The sequence below is a fragment of the Lathamus discolor genome, chromosome 3, assembly GCF_037157495.1.
Source record: "Lathamus discolor isolate bLatDis1 chromosome 3, bLatDis1.hap1, whole genome shotgun sequence".
NCBI classification, from domain to species: domain Eukaryota; kingdom Metazoa; phylum Chordata; class Aves; order Psittaciformes; family Psittacidae; genus Lathamus; species Lathamus discolor.
In genome coordinates this window covers 111,002,294-111,021,450 of record NC_088886.1, presented here as the reverse complement: position 1 = coordinate 111,021,450, position 19,157 = coordinate 111,002,294, and the positions used below count along the sequence as shown (strand labels likewise).

The 19,157-nt window shown below is 44.2% G+C and overlaps 1 protein-coding gene and 1 long non-coding RNA gene across 2 annotated transcripts in view; both read right to left on the bottom strand.

Moving 5' to 3' along the window:
• Positions 1–5,318: 5,318 nt before the first annotated feature.
• Positions 5,319–19,157, bottom strand: part of ACVR1C (activin A receptor type 1C) — a 31,363-nt gene continuing 17,524 nt past the window's right edge. Inside the window, exons 3-9 of the mRNA XM_065671196.1 lie at positions 10,578–10,823; positions 9,061–9,291; positions 8,662–8,829; positions 7,960–8,116; positions 7,123–7,247; positions 6,246–6,376; positions 5,319–5,931 (exon numbers count right to left, since the gene is read on the bottom strand). Coding sequence (XP_065527268.1) covers positions 5,806–5,931; positions 6,246–6,376; positions 7,123–7,247; positions 7,960–8,116; positions 8,662–8,829; positions 9,061–9,291; positions 10,578–10,823 — 1,184 coding nt within the window. The 3' untranslated portion in view covers positions 5,319–5,805. The remainder of the gene's footprint in view (positions 5,932–6,245; positions 6,377–7,122; positions 7,248–7,959; positions 8,117–8,661; positions 8,830–9,060; positions 9,292–10,577; positions 10,824–19,157) is intronic.
• LOC136010263 (uncharacterized) lies at positions 13,121–15,902 on the bottom strand. Its single transcript, XR_010610809.1, has 2 exons — positions 14,780–15,902; positions 13,121–13,643 (listed from the first exon to the last, which is right to left on the bottom strand). It is a non-coding gene; the product is annotated as an uncharacterized LOC136010263 (long non-coding RNA).

Below are 19,157 nucleotides of genomic sequence, written 5' to 3'. Positions count from 1 at the left end.
GAGCCACGTGCTCGGTGGCAGCATCCCCCAGCCCCGCTGGGTGAAGAGCTGGGAGCACACGCCAGCAGAAGAGTTTGGGTTCATGTTTGAAAACTCCAGTGTCATAGGTTACCTGAAACAGCCCTCAGCCCTTTTCCCCTCACATAAATAAACACTAAAACCAAATATTTTCACACTTCATGGGAACACAATAGCAGAGTGTGCTTAATTTATTAAAATCACCACATCTTTCCCAAAGTATACCAGTATGTAAAATATGCATACAAAATACAACATTGAAACAAATTATTTACATCCAGGGCAGCTGCAGTATCAAGCAATAACTTCAGCAGTAGTTTTGAAAATAACTTGCTGCAGTGTACATTAGATTAGATATTTCACAATATGTAGGTTGAATTTTTACCACTGTACTGCTATATGAAGTTTTAAGATATTACAGTACTTCCAGATACAATATTAATGCTCCTTTAAAAAAACAGACAACTCAGAAACTGATCTGTAGACTGACAAAACACACATTTCTCTTTGGGGACTGAAAACCACAGCAGATTTAGACGCAAATATAATAGCTACATTCAAAATACATTCAATCTATTTATGCCAAAAATACATTCAGTTTAAGTAATTACTTATTGCACATTTCTTCTATTCTGTAGAAATATATTGTACCTCTTAATGCGTATTTCCCATACAGTCATAAGTTGTACTGCCTGTTAAAACAGAACACAGATGTCTTTCCCTAAAAGCTTCACACAGATTGCCACATAGGTATGATTCCCGCCGCACCACTTGGAATCACAGGCGCACAGCTGGCATTGCCATGGTTCAATTCATGGGAGAAGACAAGCTCCCGGTGCTGCTGCTGGTAGCACCCCTGCGCAGTGGCACGAAGTTCCGCATACAGGCCAAGGAACAGCTCTGCAAAACTGAAACTAAACCACAGTAGGAACTTTCGAGCCATAACCTTTGTGAACATGCATCACTTTCTGTGCACTTATATCTGCACACCACAAACAATGTGGTAGAGAGTCTTCCCACCCATCCTCCCAATGAAACCTGTAGTACGGATGGAAGCCACACAGGAGCACTACCTGTTGCAGATAGAAGTCCTGGTGCTAAGCATGTCCACATAGAGGTGAGGCAGAGTAAGATGCCGTTCATAGCATCAGTGAAGGAAACACAAAAACTTCCTTCCTATGGGCAAGGATGTGCCAGGGACATCCTTGAGCCCATCAACAGCCACATGAGATCCAGACAGAGACTGCACGAAGATCTTGATCCGTTCAATGTTAAGAACCCATTGTAGGGACTAAACATATTTATAAACAAGTTTATTTGTAATTCCTGGACCTATTGCAAAAAAAGAAGTGACATAACAATGACTAAAATATTAAAGGATTCATTATAGGGTTACATGAGGAAACGATCTCGGTTAAGTGCAAATGACTATAAAAGTAGCAAAGTGCAAAATAGATTAGCGTTTGGATTTCTCAAGGGGTATTTGAGGGGAACACTTAAGGAAACAAAAAATCAGGTGCTTGAGAAAATGGCAATTAACTTTCCCTTTCAGTTCATATTCCATGCATTAAGGTTTATGTTGTTATTAGAAGCGAATTTAAAAGACTAGTAACTCCTCCAAGCTAGAAGCATCAATTAGGAGAGGCTGAATGTGGTGACAGGTCTTGAGCATCCTTGAGCTTGAAAACTTCTATGAGCTTAAGAATTTGTGCTTTAAATGGAGATTAGCAGGAACATCAGTAAACTCTCAAGAAACCTAAGGCTCCCTAAAACCACAAAGTGTCTCAGCATAACCTCTGCTCTTAAATTTGAACACAACAAATCTACATTGAGGGAAAAGGCCACTAGAACAAGGGTTCTTTGGTTTTGTTTAAAGGAGTGTATAGCTTACAAACATATTAAAGCCCAGTACAACATCAACCCTTTGGCTCAGTTATGTCTAACTCTAGCTTGCTAAAACATACATTCACCTCTCAGGAAAAAAAGAGAAAAAGAAAACCAGAGCTAAGTGAAAAGCTAGGGCAAACAGACCATAACATCTATGCATAAGAAAAGATTGAAAGTATTCCCAGGGCTGGAGCTGCGAGAAGTGCAGCCCAATCAGACAGACATGGCCTAAAAATCCACTACCCCGTAAGACTGACCAAATGGATAGGAAAAAGCAAGTGGCATTTAAAACTAAAAAGAGGTTACTGATGGTGGCTACACTGGTGTCTGAAGCAAGATTTAACTAAAAAAAAGCAAGCGAAACAGGCGGCACCCCAGGGAGGGTACAGGAGGGGAATGCAGTCTTCTGCCTATGTCCTCCCTGCACATCTTGTCCAATTTCATTACACCATGGTGCAAATAAAAACGGGGTGAGCTGCGGTGTAAAGGCATTGTAACAGCCACACGAGACTCACAAAGGCAGAGACCATATTTACTGCAGTAGCTACAACAGGCACAAATGCCACCTCAATCCCCAGCGCAGGGGAGGGTTTCAAGAAACACCCAAGCAGCCGCCAGCAGCACAGCAGTGGCAGCACCAGATCCACAGCCTCGAGCAGGTAGTACTGTCCTTGATCACCAGTCCACCATCCTGTTACCCAGTAAACCTTCCTGGAAACACCTCCTAGCTCTAGAGAGTGGGTCACCAAAGCATTTTATGCCAAAATGGTGGTTTTTTAATTTCACAGCATGGCTTCAGTCTAGCACAGTTCCTGACCCAGAGGAGCTTCTGCATAGACACCAAATTCCTCCACCGTGCAACCCAGTTCCTGGGAAAGAATCCCCAGGAACAGTTATCACATACACTTCAGAGGCATAGATACTTTCAAAGGATACTAAGGGTAAAAAGTGCATAGGACAATTTAAAATGGATGAAAAATCTCTAGAAAGCATGCTGATCACTCTCCCTGCAAAGTTCAAGGAATGCCTCTGTTTTAGGCAAAAAAACCCTGACCTGTTTTTAAAGTGGCATAAGAGAAGCTAACGGTGTCCCTCGGCCATCTTGCATTTTGTATAGCAACTGGTTGAGTTTTCGCCAATGGGTCTCAATGCATCGAGACCTCTGCAAACATCACAGGCTTTCCAACCAGATGGCTCCTTTACACCACTCAGAAAACACCACTCCTTCCTGAACAATCATGAACCTGCTCAACCTCAAACTGTACTGCTAACAAGAGGTGTACCTGCTGTCAGCATAAGGGCAGGTGTACTTGACCTGCATCCTCCTTTTGAAACTACAATATTTTTTTGTTTTAAAATAATTTCCTTTGGTTATTTCATCATTACTTTAATCAACTACTTCTGTTTCATTATCAATCACTCCAGCAGTGCTCTGATTGTGCAAGGGCATCACACTGTGAGGAGCAGACGTCCAGGAATACACTGGAGTCGTTTCCAGAGTTCCACTGGCTAGCTGCTCAGGGGTACCTCTTACTAGCAGGTCACCCTAGTAGCTTGAGTAGTCTTCACTCTTTGATACATTCTCCTTGTTGTTAATTGTTCTAAATGACTCAGTTTAATGCATATTTTAGCACACTTCTCTGGTTGGTCACAAACATCCGATTCTTTTTCTCTCAGACTAGCTAACTGTGTCCGCAAGCACCAGGAGCTCTGGAATGACAGACCATTTCCTTTCAGGCACCTTCCCAAGTGCTACAGCAATTCTGAAAAGTGCATCTCACCTGCACATTTTACACACTTTTGAAGCAGCAGCCCTAATACTATTTAAAATTACTTTTATATCAATGGGTAAGACATTTCCTTTTCCCATTTAAAATAAATCTTTGATTGTTCCTTTTTAACATAAGGAATTTTTTTCAAGTTACATTCTATAAGAACAAATGCTGGATCTTTTGCTTGCAAATATTTTGATACTGAAGTCAGCATCATGCTTCGGATCACGCAGTTGCGACAATCACCCTTCCAACAGCTATGAAAGAACGCATCTGCTGAGCTCCCTGGTGTAGTTTATGCAGTTGAAGCATACAAGAATTAAATCTACAGGAGGGCTTTGATTACGTCTCAGAAAGCATACTGGAGAAAAATCTACTAGCAATTTAGTAGAAATACTCTGCACCTTTCAGCTAACAGACCATGCGAAGACTTACAGTATTTAACACAAGCAGGAGTGACTAAAAGTTATGCAAACAGGTAAAGGGCATTAGAGCCTATTTACAGTGCAATTAACATCTATAAAACGTCCATAATGTCCCAGTGTCAGGATGAAACATGGAGTACTGATACTACTGAGCATCCCACCCAGTAAATGTTTAACCCATTTTTCCATGTAAGAGCTCCAGTTCAAGAGGTTATATGTCAAAGACTGATCTTAAATACCATACTTAGCGAACAGCTCGCTTCCACAGAGCTGCCTGTGCTACACGGAATTTTTGCAAAGCTTTGCTACTCTGGAAAGATCTCTGGGCTTAATTTCCATGGACCATTCAGATTCAAAAACATTTAAAGAGCCATATTATTATGAAATGTGTAATTTTGGCTACTAAAAATATTAAAAATATTAAAATAATATACTGTATTCAAATGTGTGGACCACGGAGTGGGGCAGAATTCACAAAATGCCAGAACATCAGTGAATTCTGAAAAAACACCCCACTTTTGATAGCTTGCAGTATTATGGAAATACAATTAGACATGTTTATACTTTTTACCAGCCTGGTGCTGTTATGGAAATCCATGTGAAGCCTCTGAATAGGCTGTACTGGCTTCGTGCAAGGACATCAGTGCTTTAGATTTACATTTTAACAGATCCCTAGGCCACAACAGACAACAGCAACAGTGACCCAGTCCAGAGTGCAGGTACATTTGAAACATTAAGCCTTGGTCCCTGCTTGCCTGGGCACCCCCATATCCTCCAACACAGTGAGGCGGGTGTGCGGTATGTCACTCCAATGAGAAGCAAACCTTTCTGCCAGGTTTCAACTGTCTCCCAAGGATTAATTTTGTTAAAGCTTCCCCCTAAAACATCAAAAGGCACTAAAATACTGTCACCAGTGGCAGATTGGCAAAATGTCATTTAAAAATATATACTCTCTCAGATTAGGTAGAATTCCTCCAATTCCATCCCTACATATCTATCAGAAAAGTATTGCCTCTATTATTTTTCCTACTATTAGAAATAAAAATTGTCTCTTAATCAAAATGCTCAATAAACAAATGAACAGAGTGAAATAACTTCAAATACGAACTATATGAAATCAAGACAATAAAAATAAAAGTTAATAAAAACCTGACTAGATGCTTTTGTTCACAACATACATACTTAGTAGAATTTTCATCTTTTTTATTTGCTTCAGAAATGATATCTTTAAAAATGCATTTTACTGACAGGCCCTTTTCTGATACCTGCATGAAAATATGTAAAAAAATGGGTTAAATTTGGTCTTTTACTTGGTTTGAGGATAAAACTTGTGGTTTCCCTTGCAAACAGGCTTTAAGCAATACTAGTTATTTCCAGTATGTTTGGGGTTTGACTAGGATAAAAAGCGCAACAGCAGAAGGTATTTTTTCATTGCCGTGGTATTTTAAGCTCCTTTCTGCAATTAGCCTAGTGTCTAATATCAGAAAACCAAAGCAAGTCACTGACTTCCTGTATAAAACATGATCTACGAGTCAAAAGCTGCCCCTTCCAGTGGCCAAATACGAAGCTAGATGTCAGTGCTCTGGTTTGGGCACTTAAATACTGAACCATGTTATCTGAGGTAGACCAAACATAAAAATAATGTCACATGTTAACAGATGAACAGAAGAATTCATTCCCCTCTCGTCCTCCAGGGAGCTCCATCAGGCTTTGGAGTCCTCCTGCACACAGAGCTGTGAGATGGTCTTCTTGATACGCAGTGCGGTCAGCCGCGCGGCGCTGTTGGCATACCAGCACTCACGCATTATCCTGCCCATCACTCGCAGCGCCTGCAAACCAGAAGTTAAAAGAACAGGTCAAGAGTAAAACCATCACCTCCTGCTTTTATTTTTTAACCAGGAAATAAAATATAGCTCTCCGAAACAGTAATACAACAGCAGTATCATAGATTAAGACCTATATCTGAGAAAGTTTAGCACTGGGTGCAAAGACAGTTTGTATTGATCTGGGAGCTGAAAAAGAGCCAGACATCTGAAACACAAATACATTCAAAAGAGGCTGAACATCAAGTTCCCTTTGTCTCATTGAAAAATTCCTCCTTAATTTAAATATGCTTTGTAATAAACAGGAAAACTGCTTTTACCTCACAGCTTTGCCACTGGTTTGGAATATTTGGTCTGAGCTTCTGCTCACAAACTACCCTTCTCATATCTTCTATTGAAGGATCAGAAGGCACGACATCATAGTAAGGCAGCTGGTATTCCTCAGTGATTCCTAGGAAAGATTTATTGTGCATGTAACACAAAATCCAAAGTAGCTGCTCCAGAATAAACTCTAATTGTTTTTGCAGGCAATGGGAGAGAACAGAGGAACATTTGGGACTACACTGAACAAGTGCTCCGTGACAAACTTCTACTACCACATACTGCCAAGATAATTGAGAGTGCTTTTGGTTTATTAAAGATAAAAGTGGTCTGGGCTGCAAAATCAGTTGTGTTCAGCTCTGGGGTCCCCAATATAAGAAGGATGTGGAGCTGCTGGAGCAGATCCAGAGGAGGCCACGAAGATGCTCCAAGGGCTGGACCACCTCTGCTATGGATACAGGCTCAGAGAGCTGGGCTTGTTCAGCCCGGAGAAGAGAGGGCTCTGGGGAAACCTTAGAGCAGCTTCCAGTGCCTGAAGGGGCCAACAAGAAAGCTGAAGAGGGGCTTTTTACAAGGGCAGGTAGGGACAGGACAAGGGGGAATGACTTTAAACTGACAAAGGGTAGATTTAAATTACATATTAGGAAGAAGTTCTTCCCTGTGAGGGTGGTGAGGCCCTGGCACAGGTTGCCCAGAGAAGCTGTGGCTGCCCCATCCCTGGCAGTGTGTTCAAGACCAGGCTGGACGGGGCTTGAAGCAACCTGGTCTAGTGGAAGGTGTCCCTGCCCATGGCAGGGGGATTGTAACTGGGTGATCTTTAAGGCCCCTTCCAACCCGAATCATTCCAGGATTCTATGAAAAGGCCAGAAACCTCACCTCCAACAGAGCACCTTCGGGCTATCTCCCAGTATACTAGCCCAAGAGAGTATATGTCTGCACGCTTGAAGGACTCAAAGATGTTCATGTTCATTGCGTCATCAAGTATCTCAGGAGCCATATACCTTTAAAGCACACAAAGGTTAATTTGCTAGAGCATGTACATACAAACAACTGCAGCTGCACTGCTGCATGCTGGAGCCAGGGAGCAGCTGGTCCTACTGCAAAAAAGGGAAAAGAGAAACTCCTTTGATAGCGATTTTGAGTGTAAGAGAGAGAATTGGCCTGGGTGGTGAGTGTAACGCTGAGAAAGGCTGAGACAGTGCTTCACACTGTGCAGTTCAAGTGACTGCTATGAACTAAGCCACCTGAAACCCCAGGGACAGACAGGGATGGGCTACCAGTAGAAACCATGTCCTCTGTTAAAGGCACTGGTCTCCAGCTCCTCTCTGCTGCTTGCCTTTCACCTTTCACTACCAACAGCTATGCTGTTGGAGGCAGGCAAATCACAAGAGCAACACTACAGCTACCTACATCCACACACGTTGCCATGAGTCCTCATGGTGCTGGGCATGATGCACTTCCTGGGCCCAGCAGCGCATGGGGCGACTGACACTAGATGTCTGCGCCACAGAGCAGCATTCCATGTGGGCTGCTGTGTCCCATCCCAGACCAGGGCTGGCAACTGCCTTCTGCACCCAGCCAGCAGGGACAGAGGGCTTCAATCTGTTGCCAACACTTGACATGCCAAAAGCAGAGGGGGAAGTCACCAACGGAGGAAAGGGCCGAGGGGCACAGAGGAGCCATCCCGGCAGTTAGCAGCCCACCTTCACCCACCTCCTGGTCCCAACCCGGGGGTTCTGGGGAATGTCAATGGTGTTCAGCACCGAGTCGTGCTTCACTGCCAGGCCCAGGTCTGCGATGGCGCAGCTTTCATTCCTCTTCACTAGGATGTTTTTAGATTTCAGATCTCGGTGAGCGATTGCGGGCTTGCCTGTTCACAGAAAGAGAAAGCACTGTCAATTTTGATAATAGTACGAATTTTAACGTAACGAGCAAGGAAGAAAACCCATTTTTGTTCAACTTTGTTACTACACCCTGTAAAAAAGCACTGAAGCCTATTTTGTACCAAGTGCAGCTCTGCTAAATGCCATCAATTAAACAAACAAACAAAAAAAGCCCTCGAGGACGTTTTTGTCCCAGTATTGGTATTTCCAGAATAAAACACTAAAGGAGAAAGTGGCAAGTTTACCCTCTAAATTAATTCAGCAAATCCTTCACTGGCACTCCCTTTTAGCACAGCTGCTCCCACAGGCACCCGCTTCAAAGATGGAAAAGGAGAAGCAGACAGAGAAAGCAGGAAGATGATATCCCTATTCTCTGTTGATACTGTACCACACTCACTTAGGCTAATACTGTGTCTTGCAGTTTAACAGTTCGTAACATCCCTTCCTATGCCATATCACCCATAACCATTTTTGCAAATACTGCTGAAGCTCCTTCCAACACTTGAAGTACAAGCGGAGGGGAAGCACTTGCCTTGTGTGCCAACGATCTCCATGTGGAGGTGTGCCAGGCCACTGGCCACTGACAGTGCCAGCTTCACCATGCCCTCCACTGTCACTGTGCCTCTGTTCAGGTAGTCAAATAGGGACCCTTGCTCGTGGTACTCGGAGACAAGCCAGAGCTGCGTCCATGTCCCGTTATCTACCCAGAGGAAACAAGATTATTCAGCTTTAAAAAGAATCATCCAGAAAAAAGCCTTTCCCATTTTGTGGCCAGCTCAGGCATGCAAGCGAACAAGTTTTCTGGCCACACCATGAGGAAGGAGCTCAAGGAAAGCTGTGACTTTTAAAGTGGTGTTTCAGACGGGAGTCGGGGCAGTAAAAGCAATTCTGATACAGACACCTGGGATTTCCCGCAGGACTCACAGCATACCCTTGTTATCAGCAGCAATGAAGCCCAGGATGTTCTCGTGTCTCAGCATAACCGTCTGATAAATTTCTGCCTCACGAAACCAGGATCGCTCATCTCTAGAGGAGAAGATTTTCACAGCTACATCTTCCCCACACCATTTTCCACGCCAGACTTCACCAAATCGGCCTTTTCCTACAATTTCCTGCAGGACAATAGTCCTCGCGATGGTTCTTTGTACGAGCAAAGGTAAACCTAGTTTAAAGAAAAGATACGAGTATTTATGACATAGCGGTGATCTTTAAATCCTGAAGTTGGACATTTTCCAGTGAGCTGTACTCAGGACTTTGCTTTAAAGCAGAGAGTACCAAGGGAAAATCTTTTCCCAACAAACATCTCCCAAAATCATACTTTTGAATGTTACTTGCCAGATGAGCGCACGTTATGTCTGTCACTAGGTACAACAGCATCACTTCCGAAGCAAGCTGAAGAGAGAGCCCTCTGTGCCACCAGCACCATGCAGACTGAAGACCAGAGCACGGTTTTGGAGCGTGCCAAGACCTGAGCTACTTAATTGGGTTCCATACGGACTACTGCTTGTTTTGCAGTCCATTTGTTCTGCGTGAAATTTTCAAAAGGAAGAATAAATTATCGTGGCAGTTTCATTTTGTTTTGCTGGCCATAAACCCCTTCCTCATTTGACCTGATACCGTGTTTGTTAGGGGCTTAAAACAAATGGGGTTTTTTTCTTATTTTTCTTTTTTTTTTAATCAGGGCAACCTTGCTTTTAACAGCAAAATAATGAGCAGGAAAAATACGGTTTGAAGATCAGCTTACTCAAATTCCCTCCTGTTTCTCCAACAGAGCCTCACTGCCTTCAAACGGGCTCATCCTCGCTGCCTGCGGCCAGCCCTGGGTTGGCTCTGGGCAGAGAGGAGCAAACTCGCCCTTCGGCTGAAATGAGAACAAACTGCACCAGCACGCACAAGGCTCCATCTGCCTCCACCATGGCTCAGCACAAATAAAGCCCTGTTATTAGCTCAGGGATGCTGATGAACAGTTGAAACTTCAGGATAAATAAAGCCAAAGTCTACTCATTATGTCTGTGAAAATGCAATAGGGAAGTATAATAAATTAATCTTGAAAGGTATGTAGTTAATGGAAAACAAAATTTCAGCCAGAAATGTTTTGTTTCAGACTTGAAACTGACTTCTGAGTTAACTTGATTAACTTTTCCTTTCAAATAATCAAACTTTCATAATTTGACAGAAAAAGAGCAAACAAAGCCCTATTGCTGCTGTAAGGTGTCAGTAAGTGTATCAGCACAAAACTTCCCTTGACATAAAACTTGTCACTGCTGTAAGACCTTCTGAATTAAGACCCCCACCAGTAGGCACCCTGTGCCCAGTTGGCGATGTTCTTTACATCCCTACAAGCAAGGCGGCACATGTGCCTTTTGCATCAAGAATATTTGCTCTTTACGTTGGAAAGGCAGCTGCGGTGAAGGCAACGGGTAGGGCAGCTGGGCAGCCCCCACATACCAGAGCCGGAGCCAGAGGTTGTCATGTCGTAGATGAGATCCTTCAGCGTCTTCCCGGAGTTCACCAGGTTGCACTCGGAGAGGGGCTCCTCCACATTGGGCTGCTTGGCCCTGCCACGGGCACAGCGCCGGCTCTGGCAGGTGCACGCCACCAGAACGGCCGCGAGGGACAGGATGCAGACCGGCACCGCCACTGTCACCGCCAGCACCACCGGTCCCATGCTGGCTCTGCTGGGAGACTCCGATGCTTTTGTTAGACACAAGGAAAAAGAGGGGGAAAAGACAGTAAGTGAAGGGCTGTGGAGCAACAACATATTTAGATTTAATGATTTCCCACAGTCACCCTGACCAGCACTGGCAGCAGTGGGACAGACCACATTTCTGTGAGTTACGGAGTCTTTCCCCACACACTTTTTTTGCAGGTAGCCCAGATTCGGGTTACCGCTGTGAGCACTGCTGAACCCCACCTCAGACACAGCACCCCACCAGCCCTACCAGCACTTCCTAAGGGCAACAGCAGCATAAATGTTCAGAAGCATGTGGCTGGTGGCAGCACAGCTGGAGCTAAGGTGCCATACAGACCACCACTATGCCTAACCCCGAACAGCCCCAGGAAAGCTCCTCAGATGTGCTCTCTCCTCCATGCAGGGTACTGCCCACTTGTAACCCCACTGATCGGTTACTAAACACAAGCAGACTTCTCATAACACAACACATCCTGACTACCAGCTTCTCCAGTGAGCCCACCCTACCTCTCCGCACCATTCAAGATAGCAAACATCTGAAGAACATTCCCCTGCAGCTGCAGCTCCAAAAACGCAGCAGAAACCCTGCAGAGTGTGTTGTTCTACTGTGTTTTGTTAGCAAAGTACTATTTGTCTGCAGTTAGCTGATATCCCACCTCCCCACTGCAGAAGATCAAGAGACAGGACCTGCAGGTCCCAGCAAGATGCAATCTGTGCACAGGGCTGCACCAGCCTGCCCACCACCCCGGCAGCCAGCAACCTGCATTCCTCACACAGGAGCAGAAGCACGCATGCAGTCTGCACTCAGTGAGCAACACCAGATCAGCTTTGTAACCAGTGGCACAGTGCCTTTTCCACACTTGAAAGCCTGCGTGTAAATTTCTCAGCACACTGCCCCGCTGAAAACAAAGCCTTGGAAAAAAACATTTCCGAACAATGCATACAGAAATACAAAATTATAGTAAATGAGGCATTACAAGGATTTCTAAGACAGAACACTTTTGGAACTTGTGTTCATGAAGCTGTATTTCACAAGAGTCAAGAAACAGGACTATCCTAGATCATTTTCCATTTCTCAAGCTATAAGGGTAAAACAAAATGTATCAGGAAGCTAAAGCAATACGTTACTAAGGTATTTACTTGCACATGCACACACAATGTGTCAACCTTAATGACCCCGAAGTTGTAAATAAGTAAAATGACAACAACAAACACTCACACAAAGAAAAAAAACCAACACTACACCCACCCACCCCCCAAAAAATAAACCCAAGAAATCCCTCAGCACTCAGAATCACGAGTACCAAACAGTGGATCTAAATAAGGACTTTGGAAGATTTAAGAATCACGAATCCCACACCACCAAAGTCACCCCTTCGCCATTTCGGAAAATGAACGGCCCCTCTCTCCCTTCAGATAAAAGCTAAGCAACCTGTATGCTGTAATCCACATCTTGAGAGTTAACTCAGAAGCAGCCTGATGGCCCCCAGCATTGACTGTTACTTTCCTTCAGTTACTATTACAATAGAAGTACTTCTCCAATGGACCTCATTCAGCCATGCACTCAGTCTTTAGAAGTGCCAGGAGCATTAGCTGTGGAAAGCTAACTTGCTCCTTTTTCTTCTCTTCCTTACATTTTAGCACTCTATGCTTACAATTGAGTGAGAAAAGAAAATAAACAAATGTTAACAACAGAAGGCCCCATGTCTATTCATGGCACACAATTCAAACCATTCTGAAAACAACTTGTTACATCTTGAATGCAGGCTTTTCCTTTAACACTTCAGCTGGACACTTAAGGGGTTACCTGCTAGACTTTTAAGAGGATTTGAAAGCAGGACTCCTCCTTGCAACTGCTGCTTGTTAACTGACACACCGTGATTTCCCAAGCTCTTTTTAGTTCAGTGTCTACATGGCAGAGGCTTCTCCCGAAGCAGGTAGGAAGTGCAGCAAGTCACAGGAACTTGGGCACTGTCACTGAACACCGTGCCTTGCAGAGCTGCTTCGGCTACACAAGGCTGCATGGCTGGGAAATACTGCATGCATGATGAAGGCTGCAGAGGAAGACTGCCATGCTATGCAGCTGGGCACAGAGCTAGAATGTTGTATTGTGGTGAGGAGTTGTCCTCTGGGTGTTCATAACACAGCACTTCTAGTGTCATCACCCAAACCAATGTCCTCATCGCAGATGTAAGCAGATTTATTATCTGAGCAGCTATGAAAGACAAACATGCACAAAATACCTACTATAAAATGTCAGTTTTTCCCATCAACTGCTGAAAAACAACATACCATGAAATTAACAAAATATAAAACTTTATTGCTCTTAGGCCAGTGTGAAGAGTATCAAAAGGAAAATAATCAAGAAGCTTTGAACAGCAACAGAAGAGAGACTCAGAAGGGCATCTTCACAGACAGGAACACAAGCTACAGGGCCTGAACCGAGCAGCAATTCTCCCCACCACAAGCAGTCCTACTGATAAATATCTGCTCCTAGCAGTGGGTGATCTTAAGCACCTGCAGGTGCTGCACATGTCACATGCCAACAGGCAGGCAGGGAGCAAGCACTGGTCCTGGTGGCGCATCTTTCACCAGTGCCTGCTGCTCCTGCCTGCGAGTCTTGCCATGCACCCGCATCGTCTTCCGCGGGGTCACAGTAGTCCCTTCTCGCAGCTCTTTTTTTCTCTTCCCTCTTTTTTCACAGCTACCTTGGTTCCAGAGCAGCACTCTTTACAGATTCAAACTTCCGAAAATTCTCCACTTCTCTTTTTCTTTACTTTCATGCCCGTTTCCTTGCAGGCTGGATGCTACAGGCAGCGAACCTGTACAGGCAAAAAAGAGTAACAGTTACCATTGGCTTTTTATCTTAACATTATACATACCTATGTATATACATAAAAATTTCCAGGATCTCCTGAAACTGGGAAGCAGCTCCAGCAGTACTTGAAATAGGAGAAAAGCCAAGTTTTGCTAGGAGCACAACACACTACTTTGCTTAGCTTTTCTTAGTTGTTCCTGAATTCGCTGCACACCCCATTGCTGCAATAACACCTTGGCCTGCATTTAGAGAGGCTGCATGGGACACAGTTCCATACTGGCAGCTATGACAGTAACTGTGTGATGACAACAAGCACAAAGGACTGAGGCATAGAGCAAGGCGAGTGGAGAAGTTTCCATTTCCACAAGCACTCTTCTCATTGTTCAGTTTTCACTGCTACAGCCGCATTACTACATGTCTACACTACCTTGTCATTTACACTGCAAATCTAGGTTTCGTTCCTAGATTTGCCAACGGTGAGACAGACAACAATGCGGTTTAGGCTTTTGGGATGTGACAATTTGTAACTTGTGGTGCACCTTTTGTACACTGCAAACTACTGAAACAGGTTGCATAGCAGAATTTTAAGGGGCTCAGAATATGCTCAGTGTATATTCAAAAGGGGCAACAAACCACCCTCACAAAAAAAGAAGTCTTCAATTTTAACAGAAAAGTGACCCAATTCATTTTTAGTGAAAATGTGTATCCACACAATTTGTATCATCAAAGAACTGCAGAGAGAGCTTTGCAAGATAACTGCAATAGAACCTAATTTTTGGAGCTATTTCCCTGGCATACGGCATTCTGGGAGCCAGGCAAGCAGCAGAGCAGGCTGGAGAAAGCAGCAGGTCTAGCAGAACATGGCGAGCACTGCAGGCCGGCAAAGCTGTCTTTGACTTTAGGGCAAGGAGCAGGAGAAGCCTCAGCTGGAGCAAGAGGATGGAGGAGGAAGCACAGAGACACTAACGGCCATTCTGGAGGTGTAGAGCAGGACATCAGAGCAAAGCACCAGCAAAATTCAGACTCTCTTACACCCACTCAGGAGAGCGAGATCCAGCATCAGGAAAACAAACAGACACCAGCTTTATGACTTATGCAGTGACAGTTGTTCAGAATAAAACCGAGTTCAGTGATGCTTACAGGTCTCCTCTGAGATGCTGCGAAGTTGAGAGAGGTCAAGTGCAGAAGGCAAGTTAGCAGTGAGACTGGAAGCTGAGGTGTCTGGGCCAGTTTGCACGAGGTCTCCACAGAGTTCCTGGCAAATGAAGAGATTCTGACTGTCTAGAGAAGTTTCTTGAAAGGAGTCAACCGGAAACGTTCTTTGTCATTGTTCAGTCTACTGGCTGTACCAAACTGCGGATCAAGGCTGGTGGCAACTACCCAAACCCTTTCCAGTTCTTCACAGAGCGCATGGAGGAGACTTGAGAAGTACCAGCGCTGAGGTTTCTGCTGTACAGTTGATCATAGGCCACCTTCAATCTCGACCCCTCGCAGCAGGGGGTCCTGTAGCCAGGGCAGCAGGGCTTGTGCACCATGGCTCTTGGGGGATTCTTGGGGCTTCCCACAGCATAGACCATACAGGAGCAGTGACAAACAGCCCCAGAACAAAATACCTGGCGCATAAGGTACAAACAGTCATTAAAGGCAACATCACCCGGTAAGTGTGGCAATGTTTACAGCAGTTGTGCAATGTTAAACTCTTTGGGAAAACAGAAAACCCCTCGTGACTACCTAAAACTATCAAATCAACACCATTAGTCACAACATTTTGCAATCTGATTGTGAATATACTATTCAATGACTTATTAATCAAGAATAGAAGCTGAATACGTGTTGCCATGTATGAAGCAAAAATAGCACATCTGGCAATATTTACCAATTTCACAATATGGTATTAGTTATAGTCCAAGTTGTGTAAACAAAATAGTACTTTTAGGCAGCAAAAAAAAAGGAAGGAGTTTGTTTTCTCCTCCAGCGGAAAAGACGTTTTTCACACAGCATTTGCCTTGCTTTTAACATACAATGGGAACCACAAAACTTCTAAGAGCCCTGAACTATGCTTGTTTAAGCTCCTAAACTACTCAGGGGGAGGGGAGGAGGGAAGGGGGGTGGAAATATGCGCTCTTTCCAATGTGGTAAGAAAATACTACATCTGTAATGCATCTACACTACAGATGTAGCGCATCTGTAGGAGGGCTCGAGTCAGACATACAGAATACTTTTGAACAATTTCAAAAATACACAATTTGGACTAGAGTCTATAATGAAGTCTATCCCATTTCCACCATGGCTACAGACCCCATCACCCCCTCCAGGACATTCAGAAATCAGCCGGGAAAGGTCTGCTCAGGATCCGGAAGTTCAAGCAAACCTATCAATCAGGAACACAGCTATGAGATAAATGGATGCATTATGTGAAGTGCTGTTTCCCCCCAGCCCGGCCTCCTCTTTGCATGATTGTATTCTTACCAGTCCCTCCTGAAAACGTGAATATGGGACAGCCAAGATGGCCAAATCATGTGAAGGATTTGCAGAACAAGACATCCACAGAGCTGCTATGACAGGCTATGATTCTCCCCACAGGGTTTTTTTTTGGAGGAGAACCTCAGAAATCAGTCCAGCCAGGCACTTCTCTCTTCTTTTGCTCCATTCCCCATCCTCCTTGCTGTTATTCATCACTAACTTTATAGGCTAGTTAGTGAGAAGAATTGAGTTTTGTCTCTTCATTCACAGTCCAGACCTTCCTTCTAACTCTACTCTTGGACCGAGTCTGTGCTGGGGAAACAAAGTGAGATCTTTTCATCCTGTTCAATAGCAAATGAGGAACGCCAAAAACAAAGGAGAGGGAAAACCAGAGTTTTGCCCTGTATCGCACCCTGCAGCACAGCCCGCACATCCCTCAAGGTCCATAAACTATTACAATTTGTATTCAAGCACAGGCTTTTATTCAGAAAGTTATTAGTTGAAGGCTGATTTTTCTCATGTTTTACATTAATATGTACCTTTTCTACATTAATACGTACCTTACAAAACTCTTGGTACAGGTGTATCTGACTTCTTTAATATTAACATATCCATTCTCCTAAGGGCTTTAATGTCTTTAAGGCATTTTTAAACAGGTAAATGAAAAGTATTTGTTCATGCAACTACGAAAATCTTGCACAACAATTAGTCTAAGTGGTACCATTCGTCTCTCTTGGCAATATGAATATACTCCAAGGATTTTTGTCTCAGCAATTCTATTACATTTGCCTTTATTTCATCCCAGTGTGTGCCAATGTAGGTGATATAAGGTCCATTTGAGCCTTTGTACAGTTTGGTCAAGAGGAATAAAGAAGCGAGCTGGCAAATTACTTATTATTCAGTTTGTTAATCCCACTATTAGCTTAATCTTGTTGCATAAAGCCTTCTTTTTTCTCTGACTCATTTTCCATTATGCAAATACAGAACAGAAATCATACGATTTTTATCTCAAGTTCTAGAGATGCTGCTGTGCCAGGTCACCCAAAACAGCAGAGAGGAGACCATTCTTGCTGTGTGCTGCTTTTGCTGGAATGAGAGAGGTACTTTTGAAGGCAAAACCCTAAGAGCAGAGAATTCTTTGCTGCGCTGAAGTTTCCCACCAACTCACGGACACGTGGCTGTACTCACTGGACACATCCCCATGAATTTTTCTTGGAAGCTGACGTTTTCTTTAGCCGGCCTCTGCAAGCAGCCTGGTCAGAAAACCCAGAAATCTGTGACAAATTTGCCAGCTCACCTGCACCCACCCAATTTCAGTTATCAGTATCTGTAAAGATGGAAGCTTAGAATCCAGTGTCACTAGATGTTTTCAGATCAAGAGGTAATTCTACCTCTAGAAGAGTATCAGCATGAACTTTTCCCCACACTTCTACAGACATGCAAATAAAGACACCAGACCTCAAGAGGTCCTCTTATCTTATCTGGTAACAAATATAAAGTGTCTGGGCTTTCAGGCCCCAACAATTCAACAGCTGCCAGTTCACTGTCTCTGCCTAATAATGTAACTGAGGGCAACATCAATTTTGCTGCCCCCTCCACCACAGCCAAATGCAAACATCACGTTATAAGAAGCTCCATAGTCCACTTCAGGGCTGCAGGTAAAGGTCTGTCATCTATGCACAGGCTTGTGTGTGGGGTATATCTTGCTCACAAGCGGGTTTGGATCAGAGACCACAGGCACTGTCTCCCAGATCTGAAGTATGCCCTGAAAATGCTGAGACACACAAGTCTGCAACCGGAAGAAGTCTTCTAGATGTTATTAGCAACTCCTCAAAATAGCCTGTTGCATGCTGAGGTGCACAGAGGCAATTTCTCATAGAGAGAGAGATTCACAGAAAGTTCCATTGAGTAAGTGGCATGCTGGCCATTTTCTGCAGCCCCGTTATGACATCCCACTGGCAGGGGAAGGTCACCTCAGGCAACCTGCTGGGGCAGAAAGTATCCCAGTAAAAACAGTAGAACCCAGGAAATGAATTCAGGGTAACACTGAAGCCCCCTCCTTACCACAAACTAATCCTGCACCTCGAAGCTTAGCACCTGTTAATGCAAAATACTGCAGTGAAATCCCTGCAAACGAGAAGTGCATAAAAAGCAGATATCCAGGCTGAATCTGTCCCTAAAGATGCGTATTTTCAGACATTGTAAAACTAACTAAAGCAAGAGCAACCTCCTCTCATGCAAGGCACAGTAACACACGCTTTCCTGCTGTCTGAGGCATGCAATGCCATCTGCAGTCTTACTATGGAAATTCATGTACCGGCAATCAAAACAAATTGCTTTATCCACTCAGAGATCTGCACGCTGCAAGTCATTTGATTGTTTTCCAATCACTCTTGATACATTTACAACATCAGCCCTTGGTAATTAACACAGGGACAAGCCAAAGCAGGGCACCACAAAGAGGCACTGAAGGACGGTCTTGTGTCCCCAGCTGGAGGCAGCTACAGCAACCAGAGGAAAAGCCAGCCAAAGCTCCAGCCTTCACTTTTATCTCAGTCAAAGAGGAACCCAAGATCTGGATTTGGATTTCTAAGTGCCGTATCAGACCAGAAAGAAACAAAAAATACAAGCTGATCAAGGAATTGCCTAAAACCTTATTTTAGAAACACCAATTTCCTAAGCTCAGGAGTGCACCTACAAAGGCAGCCTAGGCAATGGTATTCAAACTGTTTTTCCCTGTGGCACAGCCCACCTCCTCAGGACATTGTCCCGGTTTTTCAGCTGTAACAGTTATTTTTCTCTTTCTTGGTAGCTGGTGCAGTGCTGTGTTTCGGCTTCAGTCTGAGATCAATGCTGGTAACACACCACTGTTGTAGTTGTTCCTAAGTAGTGCTTACCCTGATCAAGGACTTTTCGGTTTCTCATGCTCTGCCAGTGAGGAGGGGCACACAGAATCACAGAATCAACCAGGCTTGAAAAGACCTTTAAGATCATCAAATCCAACTACCCAGAACTGCCAAGTTCCCCACTAAACCATGTCACTAAGGGCCTCAGT